This window comes from Vicugna pacos, chromosome 9 (assembly GCF_048564905.1).
Source record: "Vicugna pacos chromosome 9, VicPac4, whole genome shotgun sequence".
NCBI lineage: Eukaryota > Metazoa > Chordata > Mammalia > Artiodactyla > Camelidae > Vicugna > Vicugna pacos.
Genome location: NC_132995.1, coordinates 10,885,453 through 10,900,962, shown reverse-complemented (window position 1 = coordinate 10,900,962; position 15,510 = coordinate 10,885,453). Strand labels below are relative to the sequence as shown.

Sequence of the window (15,510 nt, the reverse complement as noted above, 5' to 3'; positions counted from 1 at the left end):
GCCCGGGAGAGAGCCCGTGGGAGGCTGAGGCTGAGGGCTGGTGGAGCCATGGGCTGAGGGCCCGGGGACAGAGAGAGTCCTAAAGTGGCAGGGCCTGGCCGGGGGTGGAGGGCGGGGCAGAGGTGAATGTGCTGAGAGGGCACGGGTGGCCCTGCCAGTGGTAGGGGGTGTCGTCATCGGCCCTCCCCCCCAGTCAGGGTGGGGGTTGGGAAGGGGGCTGGGGAGGAGGAGGAGAGACAGGCAGAGATAGACAGTGCAGAGAAGAGACAGCCAGGGAGAGGCAAAGAGGACTTGGGGAGGCAAAGAGGAAAGAGCTGCCAGGAGAGGAGATGGGAAAGTGGAGTCGGAGGAGGGGGGAAATGGAGACAGCGAGAGAAAAGAGAAGCCCCTGTTGGGGAGGGTAGAAAGGGACATGAGGAGAGGCAGGTGGAGGGACGCAGGGTGGGGGAAAGAGCCTCAGTCAGGGAGAGGCCGAGAAGGGAGCCAGAGCTGCCAGGAGTGGGGCAGATGGAAGGGGTGGGTGGAGCATGAGCCAGGCTAGAGGGCAGTGAAGGGTGATGGGTGGAGGCACCAGGAGCCCTGGAGCTAAGCTGACCCCTGCACCTCCTCTGTCCCCTTGGGTGCCTGGGCTGCCTGCCCAGTGGGGCGGGAATCCCTCACTCCAGCCCCGGCCCTGTCTCCAGCTGCACCATGACTCCAGGAACACTCACATCCGGCCCCCTGGGAAGGGAGAGAGTGTCTGCCTGTGTTTACATCCCTGCCCTCCAGAGGCCCCTGCTGTTGGGGCTGCATCAGCTGTCTGGGGAGGCAGGCAGGGGGGCCTCCTCATTCCAGACCTCCTGGGGTGGGGCAGAAGGCCCCTCAGCGAGCCTGGCCTGACACCCTTCACCCCACCCAGGCTGGGGACTGCCGATCATCTCAGCAGCAGCAGCAGCAGTTGATTATCCGTCCAGCACTGATTCCCTCCCTGCCAGGTTTGAATAATGGAGCCCATGGGACCAGCTGGGGGAAGTGAGTGCAGAGGAGGTGGGAAATATTGATGGAATAAAAGCTAGAATGGGCTGGGGTCAGGGCCCTGAGCATCCCTGGAAGGGGCCTTCAAGCCTCCCCCAGACCAGGATGGGGGTCCAGGCCCCCTAACTCTCTGCTCATCTAGCAGAGCAGAGAACCTCCCAGGGCGTGGAGGTTCTTCGATCTGGGCAGCTGCCCCTCCTGGGAGCGGTGGGAAGTCTCGAAGCAGAGGGTTTTGGTTGCTGTGTGCATCAGTCTGCAGACACCCAATGAGGAGAGAGAAACCACCCAGCAACTGTAACAGGTACAGTCGAATTTCAAGAATGAAGAGGTGCCTTGTGGAGCATGGTTGAGGGGGATGTGCAGGTAGAACATGGTGAACACAACCCAGCATTCCTGCCTCCCGAGCCTTCAGGTCCCTCTCCAGATGATGCTGGGGCAGTTCTGGCTTCTCGCCTGCCTTAGGGGTTGTAGGTCACTGTTGAGTCCAAATTCCAGTCAGCCAACCTAGAAGAGCTGTCAGGACTGCCCCCAGCTGCACTAGCTAACCCGTTACATGTAGATCTAGTACTAAAGTGCCCTCCTGCCAGTGAACTGGGCCCCAGCCAGTGAGATCTGCCCTCACTGGCTAACACCCCGAGGACCCACTCCTGCACAGGTTCCCCAGGGTTCTGACACTACATGTTTGCAAGTCTTCCCCTTTTCGTGTCAAAGCTGTTGCCTTCGGGTCATAGTGAGCACCTGTCCCCTGGAGTGCGCCGAGACTTGACCCTTGGTATTTCTGGGTCTAGTGACAGCAGCAGGCACTTGTGAAAGTCTTAAGAGCAGTCACCCTTTCCAGGGCGTCTGCCCCAGGAGAGGTCAGCACAGGGCTTCCAGGGCAGGGATCCCCGGTGGTCTCAGACACTGGCAACGGGGGGCTTGCAGTGACCGGGGGGTTCGAGAATCTGATTCTTTTGGGCCCAACCAGATGACCTGATTCCAAATTTCTGGGTCCCACTGTTTACCAGTCAGTGTCCTTACTTTTACATGAGAAACTTAAGACCGGGAAGTCAGCTGTTGCACCTTAGCAGCTTACAAACTTCTGTGGAAAAAGCACATTTACCGGCCCTGGAGCTAAAAGTAAGAAAGAACTGTGGTGGGGGCTGTCATGAGGGCTTTCCAGTTCTGAGACAGTGACCTGAGCTGGGTGCTCAAAGTCACTCCAGGGAACCCGCCCAGCACTGTCTTTAGGGCTGTCATCACTGCCACAGGTCAGCACAGCAGCCTAGGAGCCCCCAGGGCACGCCCTTCAGCTGGTGCCTCATCACAACCCCAGAGGAAGCCCTTCTGAGATGCTGCTGCTGCTGCATGCCTTGGGTTCCTCACGTGCCTCTGCCTATGGCCAGGGGCTTCTGTGCTGCCCTCAAGCCAGAGGCAGGAAAAACCAACTCCCAAATCCTGTCCCTCTGAGTTCATCTCTGGGAACTCTCCGGATGCCAGTCCTGTATCAGTTTGGATCCAATCCGGAGAGAAAAACTACATAGTGCTTTGAACAGGGAAAGTTTAATATAAAGAATTATTGACTTTAACAGCAAATTGAAACAGGAAGGGATTCGTTGGTAAGGTGCCTCAGAATTTACTGGAAATCCACCTTCAGAGCTGTGGCGACACATTCAGGGAGGTGTCTCCGTGCAGGCGCTCCTGCGTGAAGCTGCGGGTGTGTGTGTGTGTTGGGGGTGTTGCCGGGGGCGCTGCTGACCACCTGGGGCTTCAGGAACCAGGCACTGGGGAAGCCGAGCCAGCACTGCAGGGGGCGCCGTGCTGCACACCTGAGCCAGGAAGCAAAAGCCTTTCCCCTGACGAGGAACGTCTTCCCAGTGCCCTCTGCTGGCAAACCTGATCACGCCAGTTAGCAGGGGAAAAATATTTCTAAGGGCCAGATCAATTTTCACAGAGCAAACAAGAAAGTTGAATTTGGAGCTGAGTCAGTAATGCAATAAGCAGGAACACCGTGGACCTGAGGCGCTCCCAGCCTTCACTGGTGCGGACCACGCCTGGGTCCTGCGGTGAGCTGAGTCCCACACAGGGAAGAGCACCTTGTAAAACGTGGGTAGCAGCCCCTGTTTGGTCAGGTCCCGGCAGGAAACAGCAGCACATGCAAATGGGATAATTTGACCAGAGTTTTCTTGACATAGTGGTGGGCGCGGTGTGGGGAAGCCCCCACCTCCCCCAGGCCTGCAGAGGCAGGAGGAGGTTGTGAGCTGGAAGGAGGTACGCGTGCCTGACAGGGGCTGTGACCTTCCGCCCAAGGTACAGAGCCCCCTGGGTTGGGAAGTAAATACCCCGCCTCACACTCTTTCCCTCCATCCCGCCAGGGCCCCTCAGCCCGCCCGACCGACCAACCGACCCCCACGTTGGTGAGACCGGCTAGAAGCTGGAACTGGGCTGTCGGCCCCTCAGCACAGCCCTGCTGACGCAGGCTGAGTCTAGGCAGGGATGGGGCTGCTGGCTGTGTCCTGCGACTGCTCCTCCAGCCCCAACTTGAGGCCCTGGGCCCAGCCAGCCCCCAGAACCTCACAGTTGGGCAGCATCTCCTCCACCAAGATCTGAGTGAGGCCCGGGTTGGACACAGCAGGGAGGTGGGAGATGTCCAGCCTGCGGAGGTTCCTGAGGAGGCAAGATGAGGGAGGCCCGCCTAAGGATGGCGTGTCTGTGCATCAGGGTAGGGAGGGGGTTGCCCCCGCCCCCACTTCAACCCCCAGCTTCCTAAAATAAAAGTCTGAGGGCCCAAGTACATGAGACCCACCATGTTAGTTACAGACACCTCTGGCTCCTCTTGTTTTGCAACAGTGTAAATATCATGGAGTTCCATTAAAACAAAAAAACTAGGGGTCCTCCGTTCTCCCAGGGGTCTGCCGTGCTGCTCATCTGTGCTCATCACCACACACACTGACTCTGTCCTGGAGGCAGGCATGCGGGAGCTGCCCAGCGGCGCCCCCTCTCCACTCCCTCTCCCATGTATCTGTGCTGGGTGGTAGCGCCTCGCCTGGCCTGGGGCCCACCCTGAGCTGAGGTCTCACCGGAGGTGGTGGAGGCAGGCAAGGCCCCGTTCAGAGATTCGGGGGCAACCAGCCAGCGAGAGCTCCTGCAGTGAGTCGGCCAGCGGGTGGAGGCGGCTAAGACACCAGTCATCCACGTGGGGACAGCACCGCAGCGACAGGGACTGGAGCTCCTTCAGGGCCACTAGATAGGGGAGAGGGCAGATGGCACCGAGGGCCCTTCTGGAGCTCACCACGAAAGGGAAAGTGCAGAGCCCTGCCCATCCCCATCCCCCACTCACAGAGGTGGTCCAGGCCTTGGTAGTTGATGGCACAGCCACTGGCATCGACAGCCTCTATGGGCACCGCCCGGAACTCCCAGAACTCAAGAGAGGACAGGCCGCGCCCACTTGACCGCATCCACTCCTTGTCCTGAAACCTGGAACGGAAGACGGGGTTTGCAGGGTACCCTACCCACCCCTAGGCCACCAACTTCTTGAGAGCGCTCCCAGCCCGCATAGCACGACGGTACTGGGCCTGGCGCACTTACTATATTCCAGGTCCTGGACTAAGGGCTTTACGTGTCTGGTCTCATTGGATCCCCTGACAATCCCATCAAAGGTGGAAGGTTTGGCTAATTTTACATACCTGGAAGCTGAGGGTCAAAGAGATTACCGATAACAAAAGAGAATAGAGCTCTAAGACCAGACTCCCTGTAGATGGGCAAAAGTTGAGGCATTTTCAGACGGGTGCTGGAGGAAGTGTTCAAGCCAAGTGAGAATCTTAACTGGAACCAAGATGAGGGGTTGATGAAGCTTACATGAATTTTGTTTTTCAAAAAAGTAAAGGTAGGGGGGAAGGTAGAGTGCATACCTAGCACGCATGAAGTTCTGGGTTCAATCCCCAGTACCTCCATTAAAAATAAATAAATAAATAAAGCTACCTCCCCCAAAACAAAAACATATATAATAAAATATTTAAAAGGCAGAAAAAAGGGAGGAGGAGGAGGAAGGTAAGAATGAGACAGGAAGGGGGAAAGAGCAAAGAAAAGCAGCATCAACACTGAGCACACGTGCCAGGCCGGGCCTGTTACAACTGTCTGAATTGCAAAATGGCTTTGAATCTTTACAGCAAACCCATTTTACAGATGACAAAACTGAAGCTCAGGAACAAGTCCCAAGTCACACAGCTAGGAGGGGACAGAGACTGGGGGGCGCATAGAAGCCTGTCTGATTGAAGAGCCTGGGGCTTGGAGCCGCTCTCCCGCCTCCCCCAACCCCGTTCTGCACCTTTGTCGTCATACTTGACTGCGCCTCCCTGCTTCAGGATGAAGTGGGCACCTGCCACGTACGGGCCGTATCGCTCCTTGATGTAGGTGAAGGACCTGCCGGGAGGAGAGTGAGGATAAGGCTTGGCAGCACCACACCCGTCGTCAGGCCCCCGCGCTGCTGACACGGTCAGAGTCCACAGCACAAGACGCAGGCAGGCAGGCAGGGGGACACACACACTCAGACTGCAAATAATTACTGAGTGCCTGTTAGGTGCTGGGCACCTGGGGACGGTGGTGATCAAGGCAGATAACCAGCCCCGCCCTTGTGTAGTTATTTCACTGGGGGAAACAAGTAACAAACTGCAGAGTATCAATTCCATGCTGATTTTAACACAGAAGAACAGACTAGGAGTGGCCTGGGTCAGGGGTAGGGACAGAGGAGGCTAATTTAGTTTGGATGTTAAGAAATGCTTCTTAGGAATAAAGAGTTATATTCAAATGGAAATTTCTGTTCTATTTCATGACATGTCATTCTAGCCACATAAAAATAATCTTGAGGAAACTTATTTCAGAATAACAAGAGTTTTATATTTGTGTAGTAATTAGTATTCATGCACCTACCGAAACCCAGAAAGCCTGTTTCTGAATGAACTATGAATGTCATCAAAAAATGTAGCAAATATTTCACAGTATAAGAATCACTAATAAAAATGATGTAATGATAGGAAAAAAATGAAGAAATGCTTCTTGAAGGAAATGACACTTGAGCAGAGAATGAGTGGGAGAAGGAACGCAGACGTCAAGGCAAGAGTCTGCCAGGCCAAGGAACAGTGAGTGCAAAGGCTTGGAGGCTTGAATTAGGATGGCTGAACGAATAGCAATAAGGCCATCAGCTGACGGGGTGGGGGGAGTCCCTGGTGGAGGTCTCAAAGCTCAGTAGGGGCCAGGTTTTCAGCCTCAGAGTTTGGCTTTTATTCTAGTTGCAACTGGAAACCATTTGAGGGTTTGAGGCAAAGCGGTCATGTGACCCATTCTGCTCTCTGAAGAGTCCTCTGGCTGCTTTGGAGACTATGACAGACTGTAGGGGCAAGAGGTGACCAGGTAAGAGATGACCGCTGGGCAAACCTGTGACATTCTAGTATTTTACTGATGGACTGGATGTGGACGGAAGGGATGGAAAGAGAGGAATCAGGGATGACTCCTCAGAATGTGGCTGTTCACTGGGATGGAGAAGGCTTGGGGTGAGAAGACTTTCTAGGGGGAAATCAAGGGTGTGCCGCTAGCCACATAGTCTGAAGTGCCAGCTCGAACTCCAAGAGGAGATGGGTGGCAGGCTGCCTTTATGAGCTGGAGTGTGGGAAAGGTGTGGGCTGGAGATGATGCTGCCAAGTGGGCACAGCTGGCACTGCCTGGAGTGGCAAGGGCAGGGTGGGCACCGACTAGGGAGGCCTGAGCAGCAGGGTCTTGCAGGCCAGGGGTTCTCACCGATTCTTCTGGTGCACCTTCAACACCTGCTTTTGGAGCATGTACTCCCTCAAGGCCGCCACGTCATAGAATCGGTCTGCCAGGAACTGGAACAGCGTCCTCTCCTTCCTCTGACTGCCCTCCGGGTCCACTGCCCTGCTCAGGCCACGGATGCTGCCGGCACCCCGGTTCCATACCGGGGCCACCAGGCGCAGGGACTGGGGAAGAGGAGACGGGAGGAGGGGCTGAGCCTGGAGCCTCCTGTGAGACACACAGTGAGATCCCCCTGTGCTTGCTCCACAAATCCCCCCTCCCCAAAGCTTTCCTGCTCACTTAATTCTCCATTCAGAACTTCCAAATTCTCTGGGATCCACAAAATTTCCTCATGTTTCCCCCAAGTTCTTCCCCAAATTCTCCTTGATTTGGCCAAATATTCTTGGTTTCCCCAAATTCTCCCCCTAATTTCCCCCAAACCCTTATTTCCTCTCAAACCCTCTATTATCTGACCTCTTAGTTTCCCACAAATTCTCCTCTTAATTTTATCCAGTTCTCCCCAGAATCTTCCTGAATAACACATTCCTTTACCCCAAATATAATCTTTTCTCCAAACCACCCTTAACTTGTTAAAGCTCCCAAACTCTTCCTTCAATTTCCCCTCTAAAGTTTTCTCTTAGCCTCTTCCATTTCTCCTTTTGCTTTAACAACATTCTCCTGATAATTTTGCCCAAATTCTTATTTTCCTTCAAAATTCCTCTTAAGCTCCCAAGCTCACTTTATTTATTTTTTAATTGAATGTCATCTAGCTTTTTTTTTTGTAATTGAAGTATAGTCCGTTATAATGTGTCAATTTCTGGTGCACAGCACAATGTCCCAGTCACACGTATACATACATATATTCGTTTTCATATTCTTTTTCATTTAAGGTTATTACAAGATATTGAATATAGTTCCCTGTGCTATACAGAAGAAATCTGCTTTTTTATATCTACTTTTATATATAGTGGCTAACATTTGCAAATCTCAAACTCCCAAATTTATCCTTTCCCACCCTCTTCCCTTCTGGTAACCATAAGATTGTTTACTATGTCTGCAAATCTGCTTTGTAGATGAGTTCATTAGTGTCCTTTTTTTCTTTTTTTTTCAGAGTCCACATATGAATGATATCATATGGTATTTTTCTTTCTCTTTCCAGCTTACTTCACTTAGAATGAAGATCTCCTGGTCTATCCATGTTGCTACAAATGGCAATATTTTATTCTTTTTTTTAAATCACTGAGTAGTGTTCCATTGTATAAATACACCACAGCCTTCTTTATCTAGTTATCTGTGGATGGACATTTAGGTTGCTTCCATGTCTTGGCTGTTGTATATAGTGCGGCTGTGAACCTTGCCAACCTCTTACTTTAATTTTTCGTTAAGTCTATCCCTTGATTTTGCCCATTCTTCCTAAATTCTCTCCACCAATATGGCAAATTCTCCCCTTAATTTCTAATAGGTCCTTCCTTGGAATTCCCAAATTCACCTCTTGGTTCCTGCCCCCCTTACCCCCATCATCCCTTTGGCTTTCCATCAAAATTCCTAACTCTCCCAAGAGTCGCCCTCACTTGTATCCTTTGGTCCCCTAACCTAGGACCTTAAATCCCAGTTTCTCGGCCAGTCCCTTCCAAACCCTCATCCCTTGCAGGTCCCACTCTCACCCGCCCGCAGTCGGATCCCTTCCTAACTGGCTGGGCGCGCTTTCTCAGACCGAACGCCCTGCTTCCCCACTGGTCTCTCTCCTCCGCGGTCTGTGACCCGCACGGATCCTTCCCGACCCCCTGCGGCCACACGTCTCCGCTCAGCGTGAGAGTTAGAGGGACAGGCCCCCTGCTCCCTCCTGCTCCTTGCTTCCTGGGGGCCGACAGAGGCCCTGAAGGCAGAGGGGCTAATTTTAGGAGCTCTAGCTGAGGTCACCCACCGTCCTTGGCGCCACCATCTTGTTCAGACTACGTAACCGGAAGGGGCTGGCCTTTTTTCAATCCTACCCAACCGATTCAGACTCGGGCGTCTTTTCTCATGGCCACGCCCCCTCCGTTTTCCAACCCTCCTCTTAAAGGAACACACACTTTTCACTCTTCTCGGGGTTAAGGATCGGTTGGCGTCCCTTCTTCCACGGGCCTTAGTATGTGGGACTCCGCAGCGTTTCCCTAGAAGAGGGTGGGCATTCCTTCCTGTTGGAGTACCTTCCTGACCTCCCACTGCACTCACAGCCCCCCTCAGCTTTCCTGTTCCTCTAGCTCTGGCTTGCTACCTCCCTAGAAAAGGGAATGATGCGCTAAGAAACTGTTGGCTTCTTTCTTTAAAGCAGGGTCAGGGACGGGAAAGGTGTGGGTGGTGGGTGTTGAGGTTAGATCTAGGTAGGGGACAGAAGTGGGATCTCAAGACTAGCATTGTGATGTGTTCACAATTTTAGCTTGGAGTTCAAGGCTAGAACTTGGCGTGAAAATTCAATACGAAGTCTTATGGATAGAATTATTCATTCATTATACAAATATTTACTGAGTCTCTACCACGTGGCAGGCACTGTTCTCGGTACTGAGGTTGCCGTGGTAAACAGGGCAGACCAACCTTCTTCGTCAGGAAGTCAACATTCCAGGCAGAGAGAGGATGGTTAAGAAACAAATGAATAGGCAAGATAATTTCAGACAGTGTTTGATAAGAGGCAAATAAAAACAGGCACTATAAAAGGGAGTGACTGGGGCATAGGGCCATCGGCAAAGACCTTTGTGAAGAGATGACATTTAAGCGGAAAAACAGCCATTCAGAGATCTGGGGGAGTGTCGTATGAAAGAGAGAAGGTTAGCACTCCCCTTGACAAGGATGAAAGAGTCCCTCGGGCCTGACAATACGTATCTAACCATCGTGGGGTTGTTTTGCTAAAGAGGGTGTGGAGAAAAAGGAACCCTCCTACACTGTTGGTGGGAATGTAGTTTGGTACAGCCATTATGGAAAACAGTATGGAGATTCCCCCCCAAAATAAAAATAGACTTACCGTTTGATTCAGCAATCCCACTCCTGGGCATATATCTGGAGGGAACTCTAATTCCAAAAGACACATGCACCCCAATGTTCACAGCAGCAATATATACAATAGCCAAGACATGGAAGCAAACTAAATGTCCATCAGTAGATGACTGGATAAAGAAGATGTGAGATATATATATATATTATATATATATATATATTACTCAACCATAAAAAAGAATAAAATAATGCCATTTGCAGCAACATGGATAGACCTGGAGATCATCATTCTAAGTGAAGTAAGCCAGAAAGAGAAGAAAAATGCCATATGATATCACTCTTATGTGGAATCTAAAAAAAAAAAAAGACATGAACTTATTACAAAACAGAAACAGACTCACAGAAAATAAACTTATGGTTATCAGCGGGGAAAGGGGGTGGGAAGGGATAAATTGGGAATTCAAGAGCTGCAGATACTAACTACTATATATAAAATAGAAAAACAATAAGTTTCTTCTGTATAGCACAGGGAACTATATTCAATATCTTGTAGTAACCTATAATGAAAAACAATATGAAAATGAATATATGTATGTATAGGTATAACTGAAATTTATGCTGTACACCAGAAATTAACACACCATTGTAAACTGACTATACTTCAATAAATTAAAAAAAAGAAGATCTGGGGGAAATGTGTTTCAGGCAGAGGTAACAGCTAGTGCAAAGGCTCAGAGGTGGGACCAGCTTGCAGAGAGAGGTGGGAGACTGGGTCAGAGAGGTGAGCAAGAAGCTGACTACTTTATTCCATTTGCAGGGGCATGATCTGATTTACATTTTCTAAGGATCATTTTGCCCAGTGGAAAACAGACCTTAGAGGGCAAGGGGGGAAAGCAGGGTTCAGGGAAGAGGCTACTGCAATAGTCCAGGCAGGAGATGAGTCCTGTGGGCAGTAGCAGGAACGGGGCAATGGAAATGGTGAGAAGTGCCCAGGTTATGAGTGTTTTGAGGACAAAGCCAATAGCTTGAGAAACTAAAAGAATAGTGATGCCATTTATGGAGATGGGGAAACTGGGAAAGCAGCAGGTACAGAAGGGCAGGTGTGGTAGGCTGAATAGCGCCCCCCCCCCCCCCATCCACATCTTGATTCCCGGAGCTTGTGAATATGTTACTTTATATGGTAAAGGGAAGATGTGATTAAGCATCTTGAGATGGGGAAGTTATCCTGGATGATCTCGATGGGCCCAATGTAATCACGAGAGTCCTATTTGGATGGAGGCAGAAGAGTCAAGAAGTAGGAGATGTGATGACAGGTGCAAGAGGTTGGAAGGACGCAGGGAAGGGCTTATGAGCCAAGGAATGCAGGTGGCTTCTAGAAGCTAAGAAAGGCTAGGAAATGGATTCTTCCCTGGAGCCTCCAGAAGGAACCCGGCCCTGTGGACCCACTCCAGACTTCTGACCTCTAGAACTATAAGATAACAACTCTATGTTGTTTTAAACCACTAAGTTTGTAGTGATTTGTCACAACAGCAATAGGAAACTAATAGTGGGGTAGGTCTCAGCTGAGAGATCTGTTTTGACCATATTCACCTTGAGATGGCTGAGACGTCCAGGTGGAGATGCTGAGTAAAGGTCTGGGGGTCAGGACTAGAGTCAGAGACGGGGGAGCCATTGACATATAGGCGGAATTTTCACACCCCTGAAAGAGGGGTTCTAGCTGAGGGTGGCCCACAGTGCATCCTGACCTTCTCCGTGGCAGGGCCCAAGACGCTAGTGATAAAGACCGCAGGCAAGTCTAGGGTGGGCGGAACTGGCTGCTCAGCTGTGGGCCAGCAGCCTGGACACCGAGGCACTGCAGCTGAGGAATCGTTCTCTTGGAAGCCACTTCTGGCTCCTCAGGCCCACGGATCAGGGAGCTGTGGGAGGGCTGGAGTGGAGAATACAGGCAAAAACCCAGCAGGAGGAAGCCAGAGGTCAAGTGGAGAAGGCTGCAGGGGAGGCTGGGGAAGGAGCAGTGGGAGGGACCCAGGAGGGGGCGGGAAGGATGAGGCAGCGCATCCACACACCCGGTGAGGGGTCCTGCCTGAGAAGAGTCAGGGACAGTGGTGTCTGATCTCCGCCAAAGGGGCTGTGGTTGGATTCTTAAGAACAGAGTTTAAGTTAAACTTCAGCATGAAAAACAAACAAAAAAACCAAAACCCACACGAGGCTGCTGATTCTCAGGGGAAAATGGACTTTGGGATGCCCAGAACCCTCCCCCACCCCTACTGCCCTTTACTCCCCTCCCCCCAGCTCCCTGGGGGACTGGGTCACTCTGGACCTTGCTACTTCCTGCTCTTGGCTGTCACTACCCAAAGACTATGGAGCTGTGGAAGCAGCTGAGGCAGGCTGGACTGGTGCCTCCGGGGCTGGGCCCACCTCCCCGGGCCCTGAGCGGGTTCCCCCCAGTGGAGAAGGTGGGTCAGACCCTCATGTTCCCAGGGGCTGACACTGGAAGTGCCAGGGAGAGTCTGCTGTGGATCTGGGAGGAGCTGGTGAGTGAGGGGTTTGGAGGGGCAAGAGATGGAGGTGGAGAGAATGGATGATTGATGGGGAATGTATGGAAATAAAAAGGCCACAGATTGAAAGACAGAAAGTGAGAGACAGGATTAGAGAAGTAGGGAAAGAGACAGTCAAGCAGAGACAGAGAGACAGAGAGGGATAACAAGAGAGGGAGACAGAATAAGAGAGACAAAGAGACAGACTCAAAGACACACAGAGAGAAAGAGAGATGGGGACAGTGAGGGCCAATGGAATGGAGAGGCCAAGACAGAGGGAGACAGAGGCAGAGATCAGAGACAGAAGAGGATGGCAGTTAAAGTCCAGGGACACAGTGAGGACTCCACCCACGTGCTGTGGGCCAGGACCTTTAAAGAAAAGTAATTGATGACACCCGTGAAAGATGGCCAGGCCCTAAGTATGGGGATCCCTGCGGTGGGATTTTGCAGTAAAGGAGACAGAATGCGCTCAGCTCCGAACGCAGCATAGGCAAGAGGAAAATTACAGCCAAGGAGCAGGGGAGGGGTCAGGGGACAGAAAATTCCTAAGAGGAAACATCTGGGGCTAGGGGGGATTCTGGCTAAACCAACCTAGCAGGATTCTTGCTGAAGGCTGGCCCGGGTGAGCAGCCATCACCTGGAGGAGTGGGGAGGGCAAGGAACCTGATCAGATATTGAGAGAATGATCAGATATGGAGGAGGGGGAGTCTTGCTAAAACTGGATTTCACAAGGAAGTGCTGATGGGCCCAGGAAAATGTTCAGGATCCTTCTAAAGTTTGGTCAGGCAAAGATCTATGCCGGGGCTTGAGCTGGGAGCCATTCCCACCCAGGGTTCAAGGTGGGGGCACACTAACCCCTCGCCCTCTGAGGTGGGGTGCCCATGACTCCCCCTTCCCACTCACAGGGGAACCTCCGCCGAGTGGATGTCCAGCTGCTGGGCCAGCTGTGCAGCCTGGGGCTGGAAATGGGGGCGCTTCGGGAAGAACTCGTCACCTTCCTGGAAGAGGAGGAGGAGGAGAGCATCGAGGAAGAGGACAGAGAGCTGGAAGGGAAGCAGGAGGGGGCCTCGAGCCCTGCCCCAGGCCAACGCCTCCCCGACTTTGAGATGACTATCTGAGGCCCAGCCAATGTGCTTCCGAGGGACACATGAATGATATGCAAGTTTATGCAAAGAAGGTGGGGGGATTTGCAGGTCAAATCAACCTGCCAATGTCGATTTGGAATTGGCGTGCCTTCCTTGAGCAAGAGCTTTTCCTAAAGATGTCTGAGATGAGATGGAGGTGTTGAGCTGTGGGGGGTGTGTTTGCAGATGATGTGGGAGGTTTGCCGGGAAACTCTAGGTGTATTTGCAGATGCCCTGCAGATGTGTTGCAGGGGAGACAAGGGTCTTTCCAAATATGATGGAGATGTGTGCAGATGGCTGTTGAGCACTTGAAAAGTGGCCAGCCCTAACAGAGGTGCGCTCTAAGTGTAACATACACGCTGAATTTTAGAGCTTGGTATGATAAACAGAATATTCAGCATTCTGATAGTTGTAAAAATTAATTACATATTGAAGTGACAATTTTGAGTATGTTGAGATAAATAAAAATATGACTAGAATCAACCTCACCTGTTTATTTTAAACTTTTTTATTGTGGTAGAATACACATTGCATAAAAGCTACCATTTTAACCATTTTTAAGTGTACAACTCAGTAGTTAAATACATTCACATTGTGTGAATGTATTTTCCTCTTGCAAAACTGAAACCATACTGATTAAACAATAACTCCTCACTCCCCCTTCCCACAGCCCTTGGCAAACACCCTTCTACTTTGTCTGTCTATGAATTTGACTACTCTCGGGACCTCCTGTGAGTAGGATCACACAGTATTTGTGTTTTGGGGACTGGCTTATTTCACTTGGCATAATATCCTCAAGGTTCATCCATGTTGCAGCATGTATGAGAATTTCCTTCCTTATTGAGGCTGAATAATATTCCATTGTATGTACAGTCACATTTTGTTTGTCGATGGGCACTTGGATTGTTTCTACCTTTGGGCTATTGTGACTAACGTCGCTATGAACAAGCAGGTACAAATATCTATCCAAGTCCCTGCTTTCAGTTCTGTTGGGTATATATACCCAGACGTGGAATCGCTGGGTCGTACGGTCGTTCTATACCAAATTATCTGAGGAAGTGCCATACTGTTTTCCGCAGTGCCTGTACCATTTGCCACTCCCCTCCAACGGTGCGTGAGAGTCCCGGTTTTCCACCTCCTTGCCAACACTTGTTCTTTTTCTGTTTTTCATGATAGTCATCCTAGTGGATGTGAGGTGGTACCTTACTGTGGTTTTAACTTGCATTTCCCTAATGATTAATGATGTTGAACATCTTTTTCTATGCTTGTTCATCTACTTTTTATGTTTTTAAATATGACTGCTAGAAAACTTAAAATTACATAAGTAGCTCCCGTTGTACTTCTCTTGCGCGGCACTATTTCAAACGTTTGAAAATGGAATGTGGGTGTGAGCAGATGCGCGGTGAGGCTTCATCGATGTTCCCAGACGCACTGCAGGGCATCACAGCTCCACCTGCAGGAGACAGGAAGATACCTGAGGATGGAAGCCGAGAAGCAGGGCTGCAAATGTAACTCCTGCCCAGTTCCACATTTGTAGAAAAGCTGCCCAGCCCAGCAGGTGGAGGGCTCCAGCCTGAGGAGAGAGCTCTTTGGGGAGCTATCAGAGAATGAAAGAGAATGGGAAAGAGAAAGAGGGTGGGAAGAGCATAACAAGTAGAAAAATTGCATAAACACAGGTCCTGGATGATCTAGCGGTCTGGCTCCTTGCTATTCAGAGTGTGGTCCATGGACCGGCAGGATCAGCGTTGCTGTGGCTATCTACTGCTATATAATAAATGACTGCACACTCAGCTGTTTTAAGCAATGATAACATGTATTTTGCTCATGAATCTGCAGTCTGCAAGGGTAACTCCTCTCTGTTCAAAGAAGAGCTGTTGCGCTTCAGCTGGAACCATCTGAAGGCACCACCACTCACATGTCTGGTAGTTGATGCTGGCTATGGGCAGGGGCCTCGGTTATGGCATGCATCTCTCTACGCGGGAGAGACTGGCTTTCACACAGTGTGGTGGGTGGGTTCCAAGGGCAAATACAAAGAATAGAGAGCCAGGCAGAAGCCATACTGCCTTATAAAACCTAGCCTC

At 51.0% G+C, this 15,510-nt stretch overlaps 2 protein-coding genes and 1 pseudogene across 2 annotated transcripts; 2 read left to right on the top strand and 1 right to left on the bottom strand.

Moving 5' to 3' along the window:
- Window positions 1–3,328: 3,328 nt before the first annotated feature.
- DMAC2 (distal membrane arm assembly component 2) lies at window positions 3,329–8,751 on the bottom strand. The gene is made up of 6 exons (XM_015248539.3): window positions 8,723–8,751; window positions 6,787–6,983; window positions 5,335–5,415; window positions 4,334–4,470; window positions 4,074–4,236; window positions 3,329–3,660 (listed from the first exon to the last, which is right to left on the bottom strand). Exons 1-6 carry the CDS (start codon window positions 8,738–8,740, stop codon window positions 3,480–3,482), a joined length of 777 nt encoding a protein of 258 aa, XP_015104025.1. The 5' UTR covers window positions 8,741–8,751; the 3' UTR covers window positions 3,329–3,479.
- An 830-nt stretch (window positions 8,752–9,581) lies between these two features.
- Window positions 9,582–9,681, top strand: LOC116282313 (U6atac minor spliceosomal RNA; annotated as a pseudogene).
- A 2,447-nt stretch (window positions 9,682–12,128) lies between these two features.
- Window positions 12,129–13,897, top strand: ERICH4 (glutamate rich 4). Its single transcript, XM_006214981.4, has 2 exons — window positions 12,129–12,302; window positions 13,211–13,897. Exons 1-2 carry the CDS (start codon window positions 12,129–12,131, stop codon window positions 13,421–13,423), a joined length of 387 nt encoding a protein of 128 aa, XP_006215043.2. The 3' UTR covers window positions 13,424–13,897.
- The last annotated feature ends 1,613 nt before the right edge of the window (window positions 13,898–15,510 follow it).

Excerpts from the sequence above, each read along its gene's own strand:
- DMAC2 (XM_015248539.3), bottom strand. Across the intron at positions 4,471-5,334 it reads AAGCAGGGAGGCGCAGTCAA|GTTTCAGGACAAGGAGTGGA; the intron begins GTATGACGACAA and ends CTTCCGTTCCAG. Across the intron at positions 4,237-4,333 it reads CCAAGGCCTGGACCACCTCT|TGGCCCTGAAGGAGCTCCAG; the intron begins GTGAGTGGGGGA and ends TCCCCTATCTAG.
- ERICH4 (XM_006214981.4), top strand. The coding sequence starts at position 12,129 with ATGGAGCTGTGGAAGCAGCTGAGGCAGGCTGGACTGGTGCCTCCGGGG. Across the intron at positions 12,303-13,210 it reads TGTGGATCTGGGAGGAGCTG|GGGAACCTCCGCCGAGTGGA; the intron begins GTGAGTGAGGGG and ends TCCCACTCACAG.